Source organism: Cebus imitator, unplaced genomic scaffold (genome assembly GCF_001604975.1).
Source record: "Cebus imitator isolate Cc_AM_T3 unplaced genomic scaffold, Cebus_imitator-1.0 Scaffold49, whole genome shotgun sequence".
Lineage (NCBI taxonomy): Eukaryota > Metazoa > Chordata > Mammalia > Primates > Cebidae > Cebus > Cebus imitator.
The window spans coordinates 1517932-1533312 of NW_016107364.1; the positions used below are offsets into that span (position 1 = coordinate 1517932).

Below are 15381 nucleotides of genomic sequence, written 5' to 3' on the forward strand. Positions count from 1 at the left end.
AAAAAAAAAAAAAAATTGATTGTGGCATGGAGAGAGTGCTCAACTTTTCCTTAGGTGCAGACTGGACCCCAGATACTATCTGGAAGCAGAAACTGACATGGCACAGGGAAGCAGAGAGAAAACTTTATTGGGATACAGGCACATGCAAACAAGATAAGACGACCCCTTTTCCCCTGCCAACTCCTATGACTATGTCGGTTCTACCAGCTTTCAATTCAGCCTACAGAAAAAGGCAAGGGTGCTCAGGAATTGAACTCTGAACAACAACAATAACAAAAGTGGGTTAAATCAGTCCTGATTTGACAGAAAATGAATACAATTTAACACCGAAACAAAATATAATCGTTATAAAGTCAATATATTATATTGGGATTTCATTTTTTGGTATGCATAAGTTTTCATGATCCATTTTTTTTCTGCTGTACTAAAACAAAATATTGCATGAAGCTGGAAAGTCAAATATGTAGCCTGTCAAAAAAAAAGTTGACAAAGTTACTCTATCCTCAAGCTCTATTCTACTTTTTACATGCTATGAGGCCGTGGTCTGATTAGTGAAATTCTCTTAATCTCTGCTTCCTACTTTGCATTGAGGATAATGACAGTCCTTCTCTCAGAGAATTGCTGTGAGGACTAAATAAGATATGACTTGGAAAGCAGGCAGCACAATGCCTGGCAGGAAAGTCAGTTTTCTCTGAATGTATGTGAACATCTCCGTCGCATTCACGCCGGGTGCGTGTTAAACAAGGGAATTCTGGGCTCACCCACACCTACAAAGTAAACATCGGGAGGCAGAGGCCACACATCTCTCTTTTAACAATTCCAGTGATGCTCATATATACACTAAAGCTTGCAAATAGGGAGTAATGTACTGTCAATTATAATTAGCTTTAAAAAAATCTACCATTGATTTTAGGAATTTGCCTATTGCTTGAAAAGTTTCAAAAGTACTGGCAAAAATTTTGTCATAATACCTTTGCATTATCATTCTGATATCTCTTTATAGTATGGTGACATCCTTTGCATTCATGCCTTTTGGCCATGTTTGGGTTCTTTTCTTAGTTGGCATCACTAGATACTTGTCTATGTGTTAAACTTCTTTTCTGTATTTTGTGAGCTGAATTCTGTTTCACTCAAAACGTAGGCTTTGAAGTCCTAACCTCTGGTATCTCAGAATGTGACAGCACTTGTAGATAGTATCTTTAAAGAGGTAATTAAGACATAAGGAGAATATATAGGTGAGCCCTAATCCAATATGACTAGTGTCTTTATAAGAGGAGGAAATTTGAACACAGACACAGAGGGAAAACCATATAAAGATATAGGGAGAAAATGACCAAGTACAAGCTGAGGAGAGAGGCCTCAGAAAAAAAACCAACTCTGCTGGCACCTTGATCTTGGACTTCCAGCCTCCAAAATGGTGAGAAAATAATCTGTTCTTTAAGCTACCTAGTCAGTGGTGCTTTGTTATAACAGTTCTTGCAAACTTTGTATATTTTTTATTTTATTGATTTTTGCTCTGATTCCTATTACTAATCATTCAGCTGCTCTATAGTTTTGGGCTTAATTGCTGGTTATTTTTCAAATTTCTTAAGATAGATATTTCAATAACTAATTTGTAGCCTTTCACTTTAACATATTTTATAAAGTTCTACATTTTTCTTTGAGCACAGATTAAGACGTTCACATCTTCAGAAGATCTTCAAAAAGTTTCCAATACACAGAATTCTCACAGTCAGGAAAACAAACCATAGATGTAATTTTTGATAAATCTGGCAATAGACGCTTACAGTGACTCACTCTATATATATTTTGAATATTTATTGGTAAGGAATTTCTGGAAAGCAATTTGGCAGTGTGTGATACTTATAGGAGTTTATAGTATTTGCTCCAATGATTCAGATTTTAGTACTCAATGTAAGTTAATAATCAAAGATATTTAAAATTATCTAAAATTTATATAAAAGAACATAGTACAGTAAACTCTATGAACCAATATAAAAGGACTGAATTATTCAGCAAATTGAGCTAAAAATTGGTTATTTTATTGCAGCTTAATTTACATTAGATGAAAATTGGCTTACTTTTAATATTCATTAAACAGACAATTTAAATAAATTATAGCATAGTTTTATAGTGTAATTTTATGCATTCCTTAAAAATTTCAGACCCTTAAAATATTTAATAGTTTCCAAAAATCCTTATAAGTGCAATATGCAAGGTTAAATACTTTCAGTGTAATAATTGTGTGTGAATATGTTTGTATATTACGGTACAGTATAACAGAAATGTTGGTAAGGTACAACAGTTAATTTTTTAATTTTTAAAAATAACCTTCTGTATTTGCTGCAATGACATGGTTTTCTTGGAAATGCAGATAAAATCCATGCAATAGTCAATTCTTATAAAGCAACAAAGAAGTTTCAGGGGAATTTTAAAAAGACACTGTGGATTTTTTTTTTCAAGGACTGATGATTGTTCAAAAAATGCAAGTGTTTCGATTCACAGTGGTCTTAGGCATTGAGCAGATGGCACCTGGCAACTAACTCTGTTGTTATTTCCACATTATAATAAAATAAATTTTGATGAATTTTAGTTCTGTGGTGGAGATGGGGTCACAATTTCTGAAGAGTTCTACAAATTTTGACATGCATAAATCATGCTTTGTTTATTGGTGGTTTCATTGCATTATACAGATCTCAGGGTGGGTCTGGATGTGCAAACATCTGCTTTCTCAGTGTGGCTCAGCTTCTAAAGCTGCTAGAATTGAAGAGTGACCACTGCGATAATCATCTATTATAGAAATTTTGGAGATAAGAATATAAAGAACAGAATGATCTTGAAAGTTCTCATCTTCTGTGTAATATCTGGCTCTATTTAGTTCCTTTAGAATTTCATGCAACTATTAAGAAAAAGAACAAAGCAGATTGTTTAAACAATGGAATGAACCTAGATTCCAAATTGACATGAATACTCAATAATAAATTCCAAGCATTAGGTCAGCTTTTCTAATACCAGATTCTTGAGGACTTAAGATTAACACTTAATATTAGACCAGTGTCTCTGGTCTTTTGCCTAAATAACATTTAGTAGTTTTATATTCTTATGAAAATTTCATGTTTTCATTGGTATGAAAAAAGTGTTAAAGAATATAGAATTGGGCCAGGCATGGTGGTTCACATCTGTAATCCCAGCACTTTGGGAGGCCAAGGCAGGAGGATTACCTAAGGCCAGGAGTTCAAGACCAGCCTGGCCAACATGGTGAAACCCCATCTCTACTAAAACTTCAAAAATTAGCTGGGCGTGGTGGCAGGCACCTGTAATTCCAACTACTCAGGAGGCTGAGGCAGGAGATTTACTTGAACCCAGGAGGCAGAGGTTGCAGTGAGCCAATATCTTGCCATTGTACTCTAGTCTGAACAACAAAAGCAAAACTCCATTTAAAAAAAAAAAAAAAAAAAACAAAAAAACAAATAAGAGAATACAGAATTGAACTTTCTTATTGTCTCTGTACTGTGGCTACAAGAACTATGGACAACCAGGAAATGTTAAGGGAGATGTGAAGGGAATTCTTTGAAAGTCTTTTCTAGGAGAAGAACAGAAGGGAGGGGCATTTACCCCTCTCAAGCCCCATGAAAGAGCAAGGCCAAGACAACTACTCATAGAATTTTCGTTGTTTGTCAGGAGGGGAGACTGGCTTCTACCCTCACCCATCCTAGTAGAACTATAGAATCAGGTCGTGCTGCCCCAACAGGTACCCAAGCAGCGTGCAAGAGAGCTTGGGGAGGAACCTGAGTTTGGGGAAATAGTGGTTTCAGTTTTCACCATGGTGAACCTGAGGTCAGGATGCAAGACAGATCTGAGGCTGTTTGTGATATCCAAACAAGGAGAATGGGTCAGCAACTGGACAAGATACACTGCCACATTTGGTGGGACAAGTGCACATCTTAAGTCATCTTGAAAAGACCCACAACAGGAAAACTCTTGCCTGTGAGAAGGAGCTCCAACAGAAAGAAGATAAAGGTAGAATGCAGAAAATAGGAGCTAAGGCTAGTAGGCTCCATGTCTAATCAAGGCACCTCCCCTTCGGGGAGCAAGGGAGACATCTGAGGTGTTGGGATGGATCTTAGGAACATATCATACACCCCCAAGAGAGAGGTAGCATTTGAATACATCTTGTTATTAAGAATGAAAAAATAAAGAAGAACTCTCAATAGTAACAACGATTAAGGGATTTACCCCCTTTTCTTTTCATCGTTCTTACCCTGGAGAAGTCAAAAGCAAAATAAAGAGGAGTGGGAGAGTCGCTGGGGAAAGAAGGTGATGGAACAAGCAGGAAAGAGCATATTCTTTCTCATTCTCATTGCCGGATTCTCAGTAATGGACTTGACCTGAAAGAAGAGGAGAAACTGCCACTTATTTGAGACTTTAAAATTTCTCAATTACACCAGTCAACTAATCTGACACATGAAGAGGACAGTATCCTTACGGGTGATAGTGAATTAAGCACTCATCTCTGCCTAAGATACCACCGGGGCAAGAAGGAGAAAAGTCATAGTTGTATGAGAGCAGGGGTGGAAGAAAAACCAGTTTGCTAGATTGCACCCTACTAAAAAAAAAAAAAAAAGTTGGGTATTTTAATGAATTAGCTACAGTAACAGATTTAACTTAATGTCTTCCTTAAATATGGGGTTTTTATCATGTGATATTTTGAAACAAATTTGAGGACTCTTGCCATCAGAGAATCTCAGTTAAATCTTTAAAGTTATTTTGGCCCATTAACTGTGTATAGAAGTGATTCGTAACTTTATGGAATCACTCGTTAATAGAAACAATGAAGTGAAATTCTCCTATGTACGGTTAACATCTGCTGTTTATGCTCAGATAGGCCCAGGCCATCCAAGTTTTAGCTGTGACTAATTATATATACTAATGGGAAAAACAATAGGTGGGTATAAAGTACAGCAGAATGGAAAAAAAAAAGTAATTATCCAATACTTACAGCTACTTTGAATTATTATATAACCAGTTTACATCTATTGTATACATTTATGTAAATATTCATTTTATTTAAATTACTTAATAATGCCCAGATATTTTAATTAATGAATTTTAACAAATATTTAAGCCTCATGAGATACAGGTTCAATTTTGCACAAAGAATTGTTTACAGCCTAAATCATTATGTCACCAACGATCTAAAGAAAGAATGCCTTTCCTTTTGTACAATTTCTTCTTTTGAGCCATTTTTGGCTTTTAAGAGGAAGAAAAGGTAAAAGTAAATATAAGAAATTCACACTCACTTAGTTAAAGATATTGTTAGATTTAACTCGTCTCTGTGGAAAACCTAATGAGTTAGTGTGTATGAATCTCTTGATTTCTGAAATATTTATGTCTAATACTTCATTCCATGTTCCATTGTTTTCTTTTGACCTATGACTTCTGAAATAGTGGAAGAAATGGAATGCAGTGGATAAAAGTGTTCAGTAACAAGCTAACAACTGAAACTTCTTTGAAAATAAACAATGTATTGGCCTGCAGTGGACATTTTTCAAATTTATTCTAATGAAGTAACATACAAAAGTGCATTTTATGTCTATGCAGTCACAATCCACTGAATGCTCACCATGTTTTAGATGCACAGTTATTTAATACATACATTCCAAAAACCTTTCTCGATAGATAGAGTGTTTGTTATTTAGTATAAGGGAAATTTAGCTGAACAGATATGTCTGTTTTCCTGTACGGTTCTCCATTAAACATAGTTTTCCATCTGTATTCTTGCAAAAGAGAAATTATCAAGGGGTTGAAGGACTTGTCACCTGATTGTTTTCTGTGCCCTCATTTCTACTCACTAGATGGTATGTTGCTTCCTGTCAGAAACCTCGTCTCTGATCCTTTGCTTCTCAAGGCAACTGCAAGCTCCACTTATCTCCACCTGCCAGGCTCAGGCTCACAGCTATACTTGGATTTGTTCCTGCATAAAGCAGACCTATTTAAAAACTCACTGGCTGACAGGGAAGATTTCACTTCTTCCTGGCACTGATGACCCATTCAGTCCCCTCATGCTCCACCTGGAGCCTTGCTGCCCCTTTTCCCCAAGTGCAGCCATCCCGTCTTGCCAGCCTCGGATCTATTCAATTCGTCTAAGCCTGGTTTTGCAGTCCCATCTAGACTCTTGTTGTAGTTGTAGCCTTTCTCCTGTATCTCAGGCCTTCTTTGGGCATGGTCTATTCCTTTGGACCCCATCATTTCAGCCCTAGTGAAAAAAATACCCTTGTAAACATAATTGCAGATTCAGTACTAGTATCTTTGTTGGATGCTATATTTATATAGTAATAAAACTATTTATTTTATTATAGTATAATTATATAATATTTACAGTATTTAATATTTCACCTTGTTTTTTGTTTTAACCATTTAAAATTAAATCATACTTTCTTACATATTAGCTAATATGGGACTCTAAATTTTACCAACATGCAAATTCATGGGCAATGTGTTTTTAACTCTGCAATTTAAATCTTTTGTGAATGAACACATTTTGTTTTGTTATTAGAATTACTAATTAGATTAGTAGAATATTTATGTTTTAGGATATTATCATTATTTAGACAATTAGTTTCCTTTTAAGTACTGTTGGGTATTTGGGGATAAGTTGTTCAGTTTTCTTTAATAATGTTTTATTGTTGTTGTCAATCATCTTGTAAGAAAAATAGCTGGAATACACATATCTTGATAAATTGTAAACCATCTTTCATATTTCTCCTTTCTCTCTATGCTCCCATCTCTTCCTTCATTTCAATTTGCATAAGAACTCTTTCTTACCAAATCAGACATGAATCAGTTGAGATGGGATTAAGTTATTTAGGCAGATATTAGATAACACTTCTGAAAAAAAAAAAAAAAAGTGCTGGTTTGTTCTGCTGGTACATGGCATCATTTTCCAAAGTCATTCCTCATGGTTTCTTGATATTGCTACTTCCCTGCCAATATTTTTAAAGTGAGTTTCACAAATCAACAGTTCTCAAAGTGTGGTCCCAGAGCAGCAGTGTCAACATCTCTTGGGAATAAACAGAAAATGTACATTATCTGGCTCCAACCCAGCCCTACTGTACCAGAAATAAGATTGGAGGGGGCACAGCATTCTGTGTTTAAACAAGGCCTCCAGGTAATTTTGATGCACACTGAAGTCTGAAAACCATTGCTATAGGAAATAAAAAACAAACGTGGTTCTTAAAGTTAAAAAGCAGCATAATTAGTGATTTAAAATGCCTGCTTGATAGAATTGTTTCACAAAGATAAATATTTTTTAAAAATCATTTTAATGGAGCCAATTTTAACCACTCCCTTTTGAAATGGTCTTTCTAGCAAAAACCTTAACACATTTTTCAGTAAAACAAAGTGTTCAATTAAGAGAATACAGTGAAATATTCATTGTCAAGGCAGAAAGCTTTCTTCCTCATTATAATGGAATTCAGTTAAATATGGTTAGGTAACATGATGTGCTGCCTTCATATTTATGTGCCTAGTTTTCTGCTGGATTAAATTTGTTCACTTTTTAATTGAATCAGAAATTCTTAGAAATTAGCCATTATGAGAGAATAGATTATGAATATTTGAAAATTAAAAATAATATATATCAGTAAAATTTCTTTCGAAAGTTGCAAGACATAGCATCCAAAGGAAGATCAGAGAGTTCTATATCATAACAAAAAGGGTTGACTTGAGTTGCTGGGTTAAAAAGTGTATTAGGACAGAAAAAGCAGAAGGCAGACCAGAGGGTAGGGGCACCATGGGTCAATTTTACCTGCTTGTATTGACTAGAGATGGCCCTCGAAAAATTCCTTTAGGGCAAGTTATCCAATTACTTTTTTTTTTTTAATGGGCCTTGATGATAAACAGAGACAGAGACCAAGATAGAGACAGAGCCCTATATCATGTGAATCTTATTAAATTCACCTGATTGTTTTCCGCTTTCTCCAATGTCCAGTGTAATGCTTGTACTCTCTCCCTGCTTATTTTTCCTAGGCTTTATCTGCTAACATTTGAGCACACAAACATTTCAATGAAAATGTAATGGTCCTTCTGGGTCCACTATAATACGTAATGTTTCATGTACCATCCATTTGAAGGATACTCAATGTCAAGATCCTTTTTTTTAACATTTTATGTTTTTAACTATCAAAATATGGGCATGAATATCAAGGGTCAATACAGCGATAAGGAACAATACTGGTTAATGATGTTTACTTCAATATTTTGGAATAAGTATTATTTATTGGCATTTTGGCAATGATGTTTTTGGTTGCTAATTCAGACTCTGGAATTGATGGAAAGGAAAGAATGTAAAGAAAAGTTTTACTTTTCATTTTTATAACAAAATATTTTCTCTATGCACAACAGGTGCCACTGACATATGATTAATTCCAAATGTAAGACCTGAACTTTATCAAAAGATTCTTGACCAAAGAAAATAAGATTGATGTTCAGCCTTGTCTATATTCCTGCGTAAACTCTTTGGGTCCAAGTTTCATTTACAGTTTTACACTAGATCATGCCCCTTTGATTTACTACTAATCCCACTGGAGCAAGAATTATGGTGGGAATGTGAGTGATGTGTTTATGCTAAATGCTAATACTTTAGTTGGTTTCACATAAGAATTTTAAGCTATTGGGACTATGTATATAATTGGGCTTTTCATTGCAGATAATTAATGAGGCAATGTTCTTTCTTCAGTTTTCAGCCATAGAATTGATTGCAATTTATCATTTCTCAGGAAATGAATGTGAAATCCATATACATATTAGTTTCATGGGTCAATAATCTTAAAACTTGAATCATTCCATAAGATTTGTCCAAAATATCAAGACACATGAGTATAAATATTGCCTTTATGACTAGTAAACATTAAACTATCATGTTTATGTTAATTTGGAACCTGAATATTGGATTTTTGGCATTAGATAATCCTTACTAAGTCAAATATCTGCCAGAGAAAAGAATCTTTCTATTATACAGTTTCAGCTCAGTACCAGCAAACATGTAGCATTTAAGATTACGGCGTTATGATGTATAATAGTAAATTCCTAAACATATCAATCATTTTCCATCTGCAGCTGCACTATTTCATCTCTGAAAATAATTAATTCAACAGCACTGACTTTAAAGCACTATTCACAATTAAATTCTAACCTACAGAGTTCTATCTGCCAGTAATTCTTAAACTTTTTGTTATCATGACTTTTTTGTAATTTTTCAGTTCTTGCATCTTATAATTCGTCATGGCATAGATGTACTTCAGTCATACAGTAAACAAATATTTACTGGACATTTAATGTAAGGATATGATTCTAGGAACTAGGGATACTTTATAGCATATGTTGTAAGGCATACCAAGTTTTTGTACTTCCTGGAACTTACAAACTAATCTTATTTTTCAAAATAAAATCTGTTTAATGCATTTAAGTGGGAATCAAAGGCAGAATAACTTTGCAATAGCCTTTAAGATACACAGAGAATTACAAAGTCAGGTTTGGAATGATTATCTGACAATCATATTTTCAACCATAGGATACCCAGGAATTAAGAAAGTAAAAGTATTTTTATTTTGCTTACCAAAGCAATGCCTTGAGTTCTGCGGAAGGCTGTAATGAATATCTGCAATTATCAGATGCTAAATTTGACCATGACTACAATTTGTTTTGCGATACAAACTGAATTATTTTCTGCAGTGCTTAGTGAGTCAGTCAGAGTGTGCATTAAATACTTCACGTCAACAAAGGTAAAATCAAATAAGATCTTGCCTAAGTAGAATAAATAAGATATTCCTCACTGGAATTGTATCTGTGATACCCACTTAGATAGTGTGAAGGAGCAGACCATAAGCACAATCTGGGCAGAGACTCCACTTAAGTTTTGCCCTTATCTTTCCATTGTACAATCTAACTACTTAATCCTCACGATAGACAATACATGCAATGAAAAGTTGTTAGGTGAGTGAGTGAATGAATTAATGATTCAGAACACATTAATGAACTCCTTTTCTCATACAAATATGGAAAGATGCAGTGTTCTGCAATGTTTATCCATATCGCCAAGGGAACGTGGTAATGTTTCCTGCAGTCTGTAAATATACAAATTAATATAGTATGGCCATGACCGTCGCACCTCTTTTTACTTAATTTTCTCCATTTTTCATTTCTTCACAGAGCGATTCAATGTGTATCTTATGCCTACGCCAAATCTGGATATTTATGGTGAATGCACAATGCAGATCACTCATGAAAATATATATCTCTGGGATATCCACAATGCCAAGGTCAAACTGGTGATGTGGCCTCTCAGCTCACTGAGGAGATATGGTCGGGACTCAACATGGTTCACGTTTGAGTCAGGAAGGTAAGATTTAATGCAGCAACCAAGTGAAGGAGGTGTGTAACAGAGTCCTGAAAGAAAGCTCTACCCATCATTGCCCTCCAGGAGGACTATTTTCATTCAGGGTGAAACTTACCAAATACATAATTTCTTCAGACCCTCTAATGCAGTTCTGTTAATTTTTTGGCAGGTTAATTACCCCATTCAAAATAATCTTGGTCTCTTACACTAGCATCAAACTCAAACTGGTTTTGCAACTATTTTAATAATGTAGTATCTTTTGTAAGATTATTACAGTACTATATTTTTGGTGTGCTTGTGTGGAGTAGGATCTCCATAAAATTAAATGCAGCATGTCCTCACCCACCTTGTTTTTGTGAGTTGTTTAAATAAGCAAACAATATTTCTTAAAGTTTTAAATAAAACTGTTTAAATATTGCTTGTAGACAAATACGCTGCTTTCTTGGATACAGCATATATTTGGAATCCATAAGTATCTGAAATGAACCCTTGCTTCACAATCATTCATAGACATGGATTTAGATGTAAACTACAACCAACCAAATCATTGTCTTTATGCAATGACCCCTTTGTGATATTGTCACACACCCAAGATAAGACTTAGGTTTTGGGATTCTATATAAGGAGATATTTAAAGCTTCCGTCTTCACCCAGGGGACATGATTTATCACATTCTTAAAATGAATTCATGGTATTATAAAGGTAATAGTGAGGTTTCACTACATTTGATATATTTTTAAGTTTATAACTTTCTTCTTATAAAACCACTAAATATTTACTCAAGGTCAGATTCTAATAACATCAATCTAAGGTAGGTCGTATGTCTCTTAAAGTTTTAAGGAGAAAAGAAAAAAAAAAACCTGAGCTGGAATTATTTTACCAGTCTGGAGCCCTTTGCACTAAGGTAATAGTAAAGTCTCCACTACACTAATTTCTCTGAAAAGTGTTAGGTCCTGTGTTTGCTTAGTAGTTATGAGCTTGTTCAGCCATTTCTGCCTACCTAGATGTATCGAGAGTATAATAATGTAATCACATTCTGATAGCCATCGGGAAATACAAATTCTTATAAGAAAATGAATTTATTTATTTATTTTTTTTTTATTTATTTTATTTTTTTTTTTGGGACGGAGTTTCGCTCTTGTTACCCAGGCTGGAGTGCAATGGCGCGATCTCGGCTCACCGCAACCTCCGCCTCCTGGGTTCAGGCAATTCTCCTGCCTCAGCCTCCTGAGTAGCTGGGATTACAGGCATGCGCCACCATGCCCAGCTAATGTTTTGTATTTTAGTAGAGACGGGGTTTCACCGTGTTGACCAGGATGGTCTCAATCTCTTGACCTCGTGATCCACCCACCTCGGCCTCCCAAAGTGCTGGGATTACAGGCTTGAGCCACTGCGCCTGGCCCGAAAATGAATATTTTTAAGATATGATTACTATTTTTAAAATCTTGACTATGAAAAGGAGTTGACATTTTCTAGAGATTCACTGACCTAAAATCTATGATGCATTTTTTTAAAACTGGCTTTAAAAGTTATGTATTCATCCATTTTCACACTGCTGATACAGACATACCCAAGACTGGGCAATTTACAAAAGAAAGAGGTTTAATGCATTTACAGTGCCATGTGGCTTAGGAAGCCTCTCAATCACGGGGGAAGGGGAAAGTCATGTCCCATATGGCAGCAGACAAGAGAAGAGAATGAGAGCTAAGCAAAAGCAAAACCATCAGATCCTGTGAAACTTATTAACTACCATCAGAACAGTATGGGGGAAACAGCCCCCATGATTCAATTATCTCCCACCAGGTCACTCCTACAACACAAGGGAAATGAGATTTGGGTGGGGACACAGCCAAACTATATCAGTTTTATATATACAAATGAATGGATGTTGTTGTTGGGTTTTGTTGATGTTTTGTTTTTGTTCTTGCATCATTTACCAGCACTACCTCCAGGATCCCCTCCCCTGGATCCTTCTGGATATGCCTTTCTTCCTCTTTCTATGGAAAACAATTTAACTATTTTGTCTGTTCCATCATTTCAATAGACTTCCATTCAAAATTTTAAAGAACAAGTCATTTTCTTTCATAAAGAACAATTATTCAGAATTTTCTCTCCATTTATACCTGCCCACATTAGTTTTTTTTTAAGATATTTCTACTTGATAGAGGAATTTGGTATCTATGTTTTTCCCTCTGTTGTTTGTCTCCGAGTTTAAAGATTTGTCCTTTGGACACAGTTCATTTGTGTTTTTTTCCTTCTCTGAATTTTGGGTATTGTTTGCTCATAGGTGACTGAGAAATTGTCCATAATTTTATGCATCTATTTTGTAAATTCCAGATGACCTCACACTTATTAAAAAGAGCCAGTGGTGGGAGGTCTTGTCCATACTTGATCTAGAGAAGTAAAAGTAGAACATTGCATTCCCTGGGTCTGGATTGTTGGGGGTACTGGTGATGAGATTGGTGACAATTTAGAGGGCAGATTGGCAGGTAAGGCATGACCAGTCATCCTAGCAAACCTAAGCCAAAGGCCAACACTTTTTTTTTTCTTTTTTTGAGATGGGGTTTTACGGTGTTGGTCAGGATGATCTCTATCTCCTGACCTCGTGATCCACCTGCCTTGGCCTCCCAAAGTGCTGGGATTACAGGCGTGAGCCACCATGCCCAGCCAAGGCCAACACTTTCTAGGTTTTATTAGCTCATTGCCCAAAACATATCATTTGGTATAAATTTTAGACATTTATTTATACTACTATATGTACTAGAAAATACAATTGGATATGTCAGAATACTTTTTTCACTGGCAGACTTTTTCGAATGCATTGTTAAAGTCTACTGTAAACCTAAAATGTAGACATGAACAGTAGGAATGGATCTACATCATTTATTGTGGAGGAGTATCCTTTAGTCACCCTCATAATTATAATTATATGCCTAAGTCTTAAGGAGCACTCGCCCCGTGTGAGGCAGAAGAAAAACAAGGACCAGGATACTCTATGTGGTTATGGTCCTCAGCACAGCACGGTGCCCGAGAGATGTATTCACAGTCTCAAATCAGCTCGGAGCAATTGCTCTTTTACCATAAGGATCATAACTTTGCATTTTAAAAGTAAAAAACAACCAATTTGCTGTGCAAGCAGATTTTCAAGAAAAATCACAAAAAATATCAGACCTTCAGAGGAAGTGATAAGATTCACGATTATGTAAAACTTTATCTGGTGAAAGACAAAACTCCTTTATTTAACTGCTGACTTGACATTTTCACTTCATATTACCTCATAAATATTGTAAGCAAAAATCAAGATGAGTTCAACTGCCTGCATGGCCAAAATTCAAGTGAGCCCCTGATCCTTGGTATGAATTATTATTCAAAACGTAAGCACTCATATTCAGCACGATGCTTACTAATACAAAATTGGTGCTGAAAATATGTGTCTCACTAACTTTGATAATATTGCTTCCATTTGGAAACCTAGGAAAAATCTGGTTACCGATTTTTAACAATTAGAAATTTAAAATACCTAAATATTGCAATATAGTTATTATAAAAAGATGGTTAATAGACACAAATGTTATATGTCATACAATTAAGAATTCTGTGATGTCAGAGGTAGGCTTAAGTTATTCCTAATCCTGTGTTGGTCAGAGATACAAAGAGAAATAATCTTTTCTCTAATGCATAACCAAGTGATTAAGAGGAAAGATAATGCAGAGAGTTCTTAAATATGATACAAAAATATAAATAATTACATAATACATATTATGTTATATAAGGTATAAGGTCTAAACTAGTAAAGGAATTTCTAAAACATTCTCACATATGGACTCCAACTTTTCTGTATCAACCCAGAGTTTTCAATGCCCTTGGGGATTTCTTTTTTTTTTTTTTTAATCTATATATCATTTGATTTGCCATCAAGAGTGTTAGTGGTACACATTTCTTCATAAAAGAGTGTACTGCTGTGATGCTAAGATTTTCTTCTGAACCACTGATATCTGTCCTCAAAGTTTTTCATGCTTGTTGGTGCAATCTACCAAAAGGTAAACACAGTAGGTTTTAGACAAGAACTCGTGTTTCTCTTTCAAATGGTCCTGAAATATTTCTTGACTGAAACATTGAAGAGTTGCAGTTAACTAAAATATAGTCAAACATGAGACATCAAGTACCAACATTGCACAGAGCTTCAACTGAAGTGAGGAAATCCTGAGCCTGGGCACACAGGCAACAGCAGCCATGTCTCTGCCTCTACCTGGCAGCCATATTTGGAGGCTGCTATTCCATAGATGATGTCATAACAAAATATACCCCAATTTTAGAAATACTAAAATGTAAAAACATGTACTTTTCTTGAATGAATGAATTAACCAAGGGGATGGCTCCATTGTTCAAATAAAGCCAGCTGGGGGTGGTGTCCTGAGATACAGAAACCTAGGAATGAAAGTGGCAACCCTTCACAAATCACGGGAGGAGATCAAACCAGAACTTTACATCTCTCTGACTTTATATTCATGATTCCAGAAATCATTCTTTATTTGATGACATGAAGTTTAGGAACTTTCCGAATGAGAATAAAAGAAGCCTAAAAGGTGACCAAAACTCTCATTGTGTTTCCTGCAGACCAATTAGTAAAAAGCAATTCACATTAGAGTATGTGTGGGCTCAATAAAAATGTATTGAACTTTAAAGTTAATCGAGCAAAAACTAAGATCAGAGTCTTCATTTCTCGATAAAAACTGTTTCCTAAATCATTTAATTAATGCTCTCTCCTAGGGGAAAAAAAAAATCAGAGCTGGTATTATCATAGCAAGAGATTTACCAAATTAGACACATGGAAAGAAAGGGCATTACATTCCTAAAACGCTTTGTTTTAGCATTACTTCTTTGGGATTAAAGCAAGGGTTTATATAGACCTATGATTTTTTTTAAACATTGAATACATCCCTGATACAATTTTTTTTCATGGAGGCCTTTGCTACTCTATACCT

The 15381-nt window shown here is 35.2% G+C and overlaps 1 protein-coding gene across 1 annotated transcript in view; it reads left to right on the plus strand.

Moving 5' to 3' along the window:
* Positions 1-15381, plus strand: part of DOK6 (docking protein 6) — a 449269-nt gene that overhangs the window by 301240 nt on the left and 132648 nt on the right. Inside the window, exon 5 of the mRNA XM_017527520.2 lies at positions 10210-10399. Within this exon, the coding sequence (XP_017383009.1) occupies positions 10210-10399 (190 nt within the window). The remainder of the gene's footprint in view (positions 1-10209; positions 10400-15381) is intronic.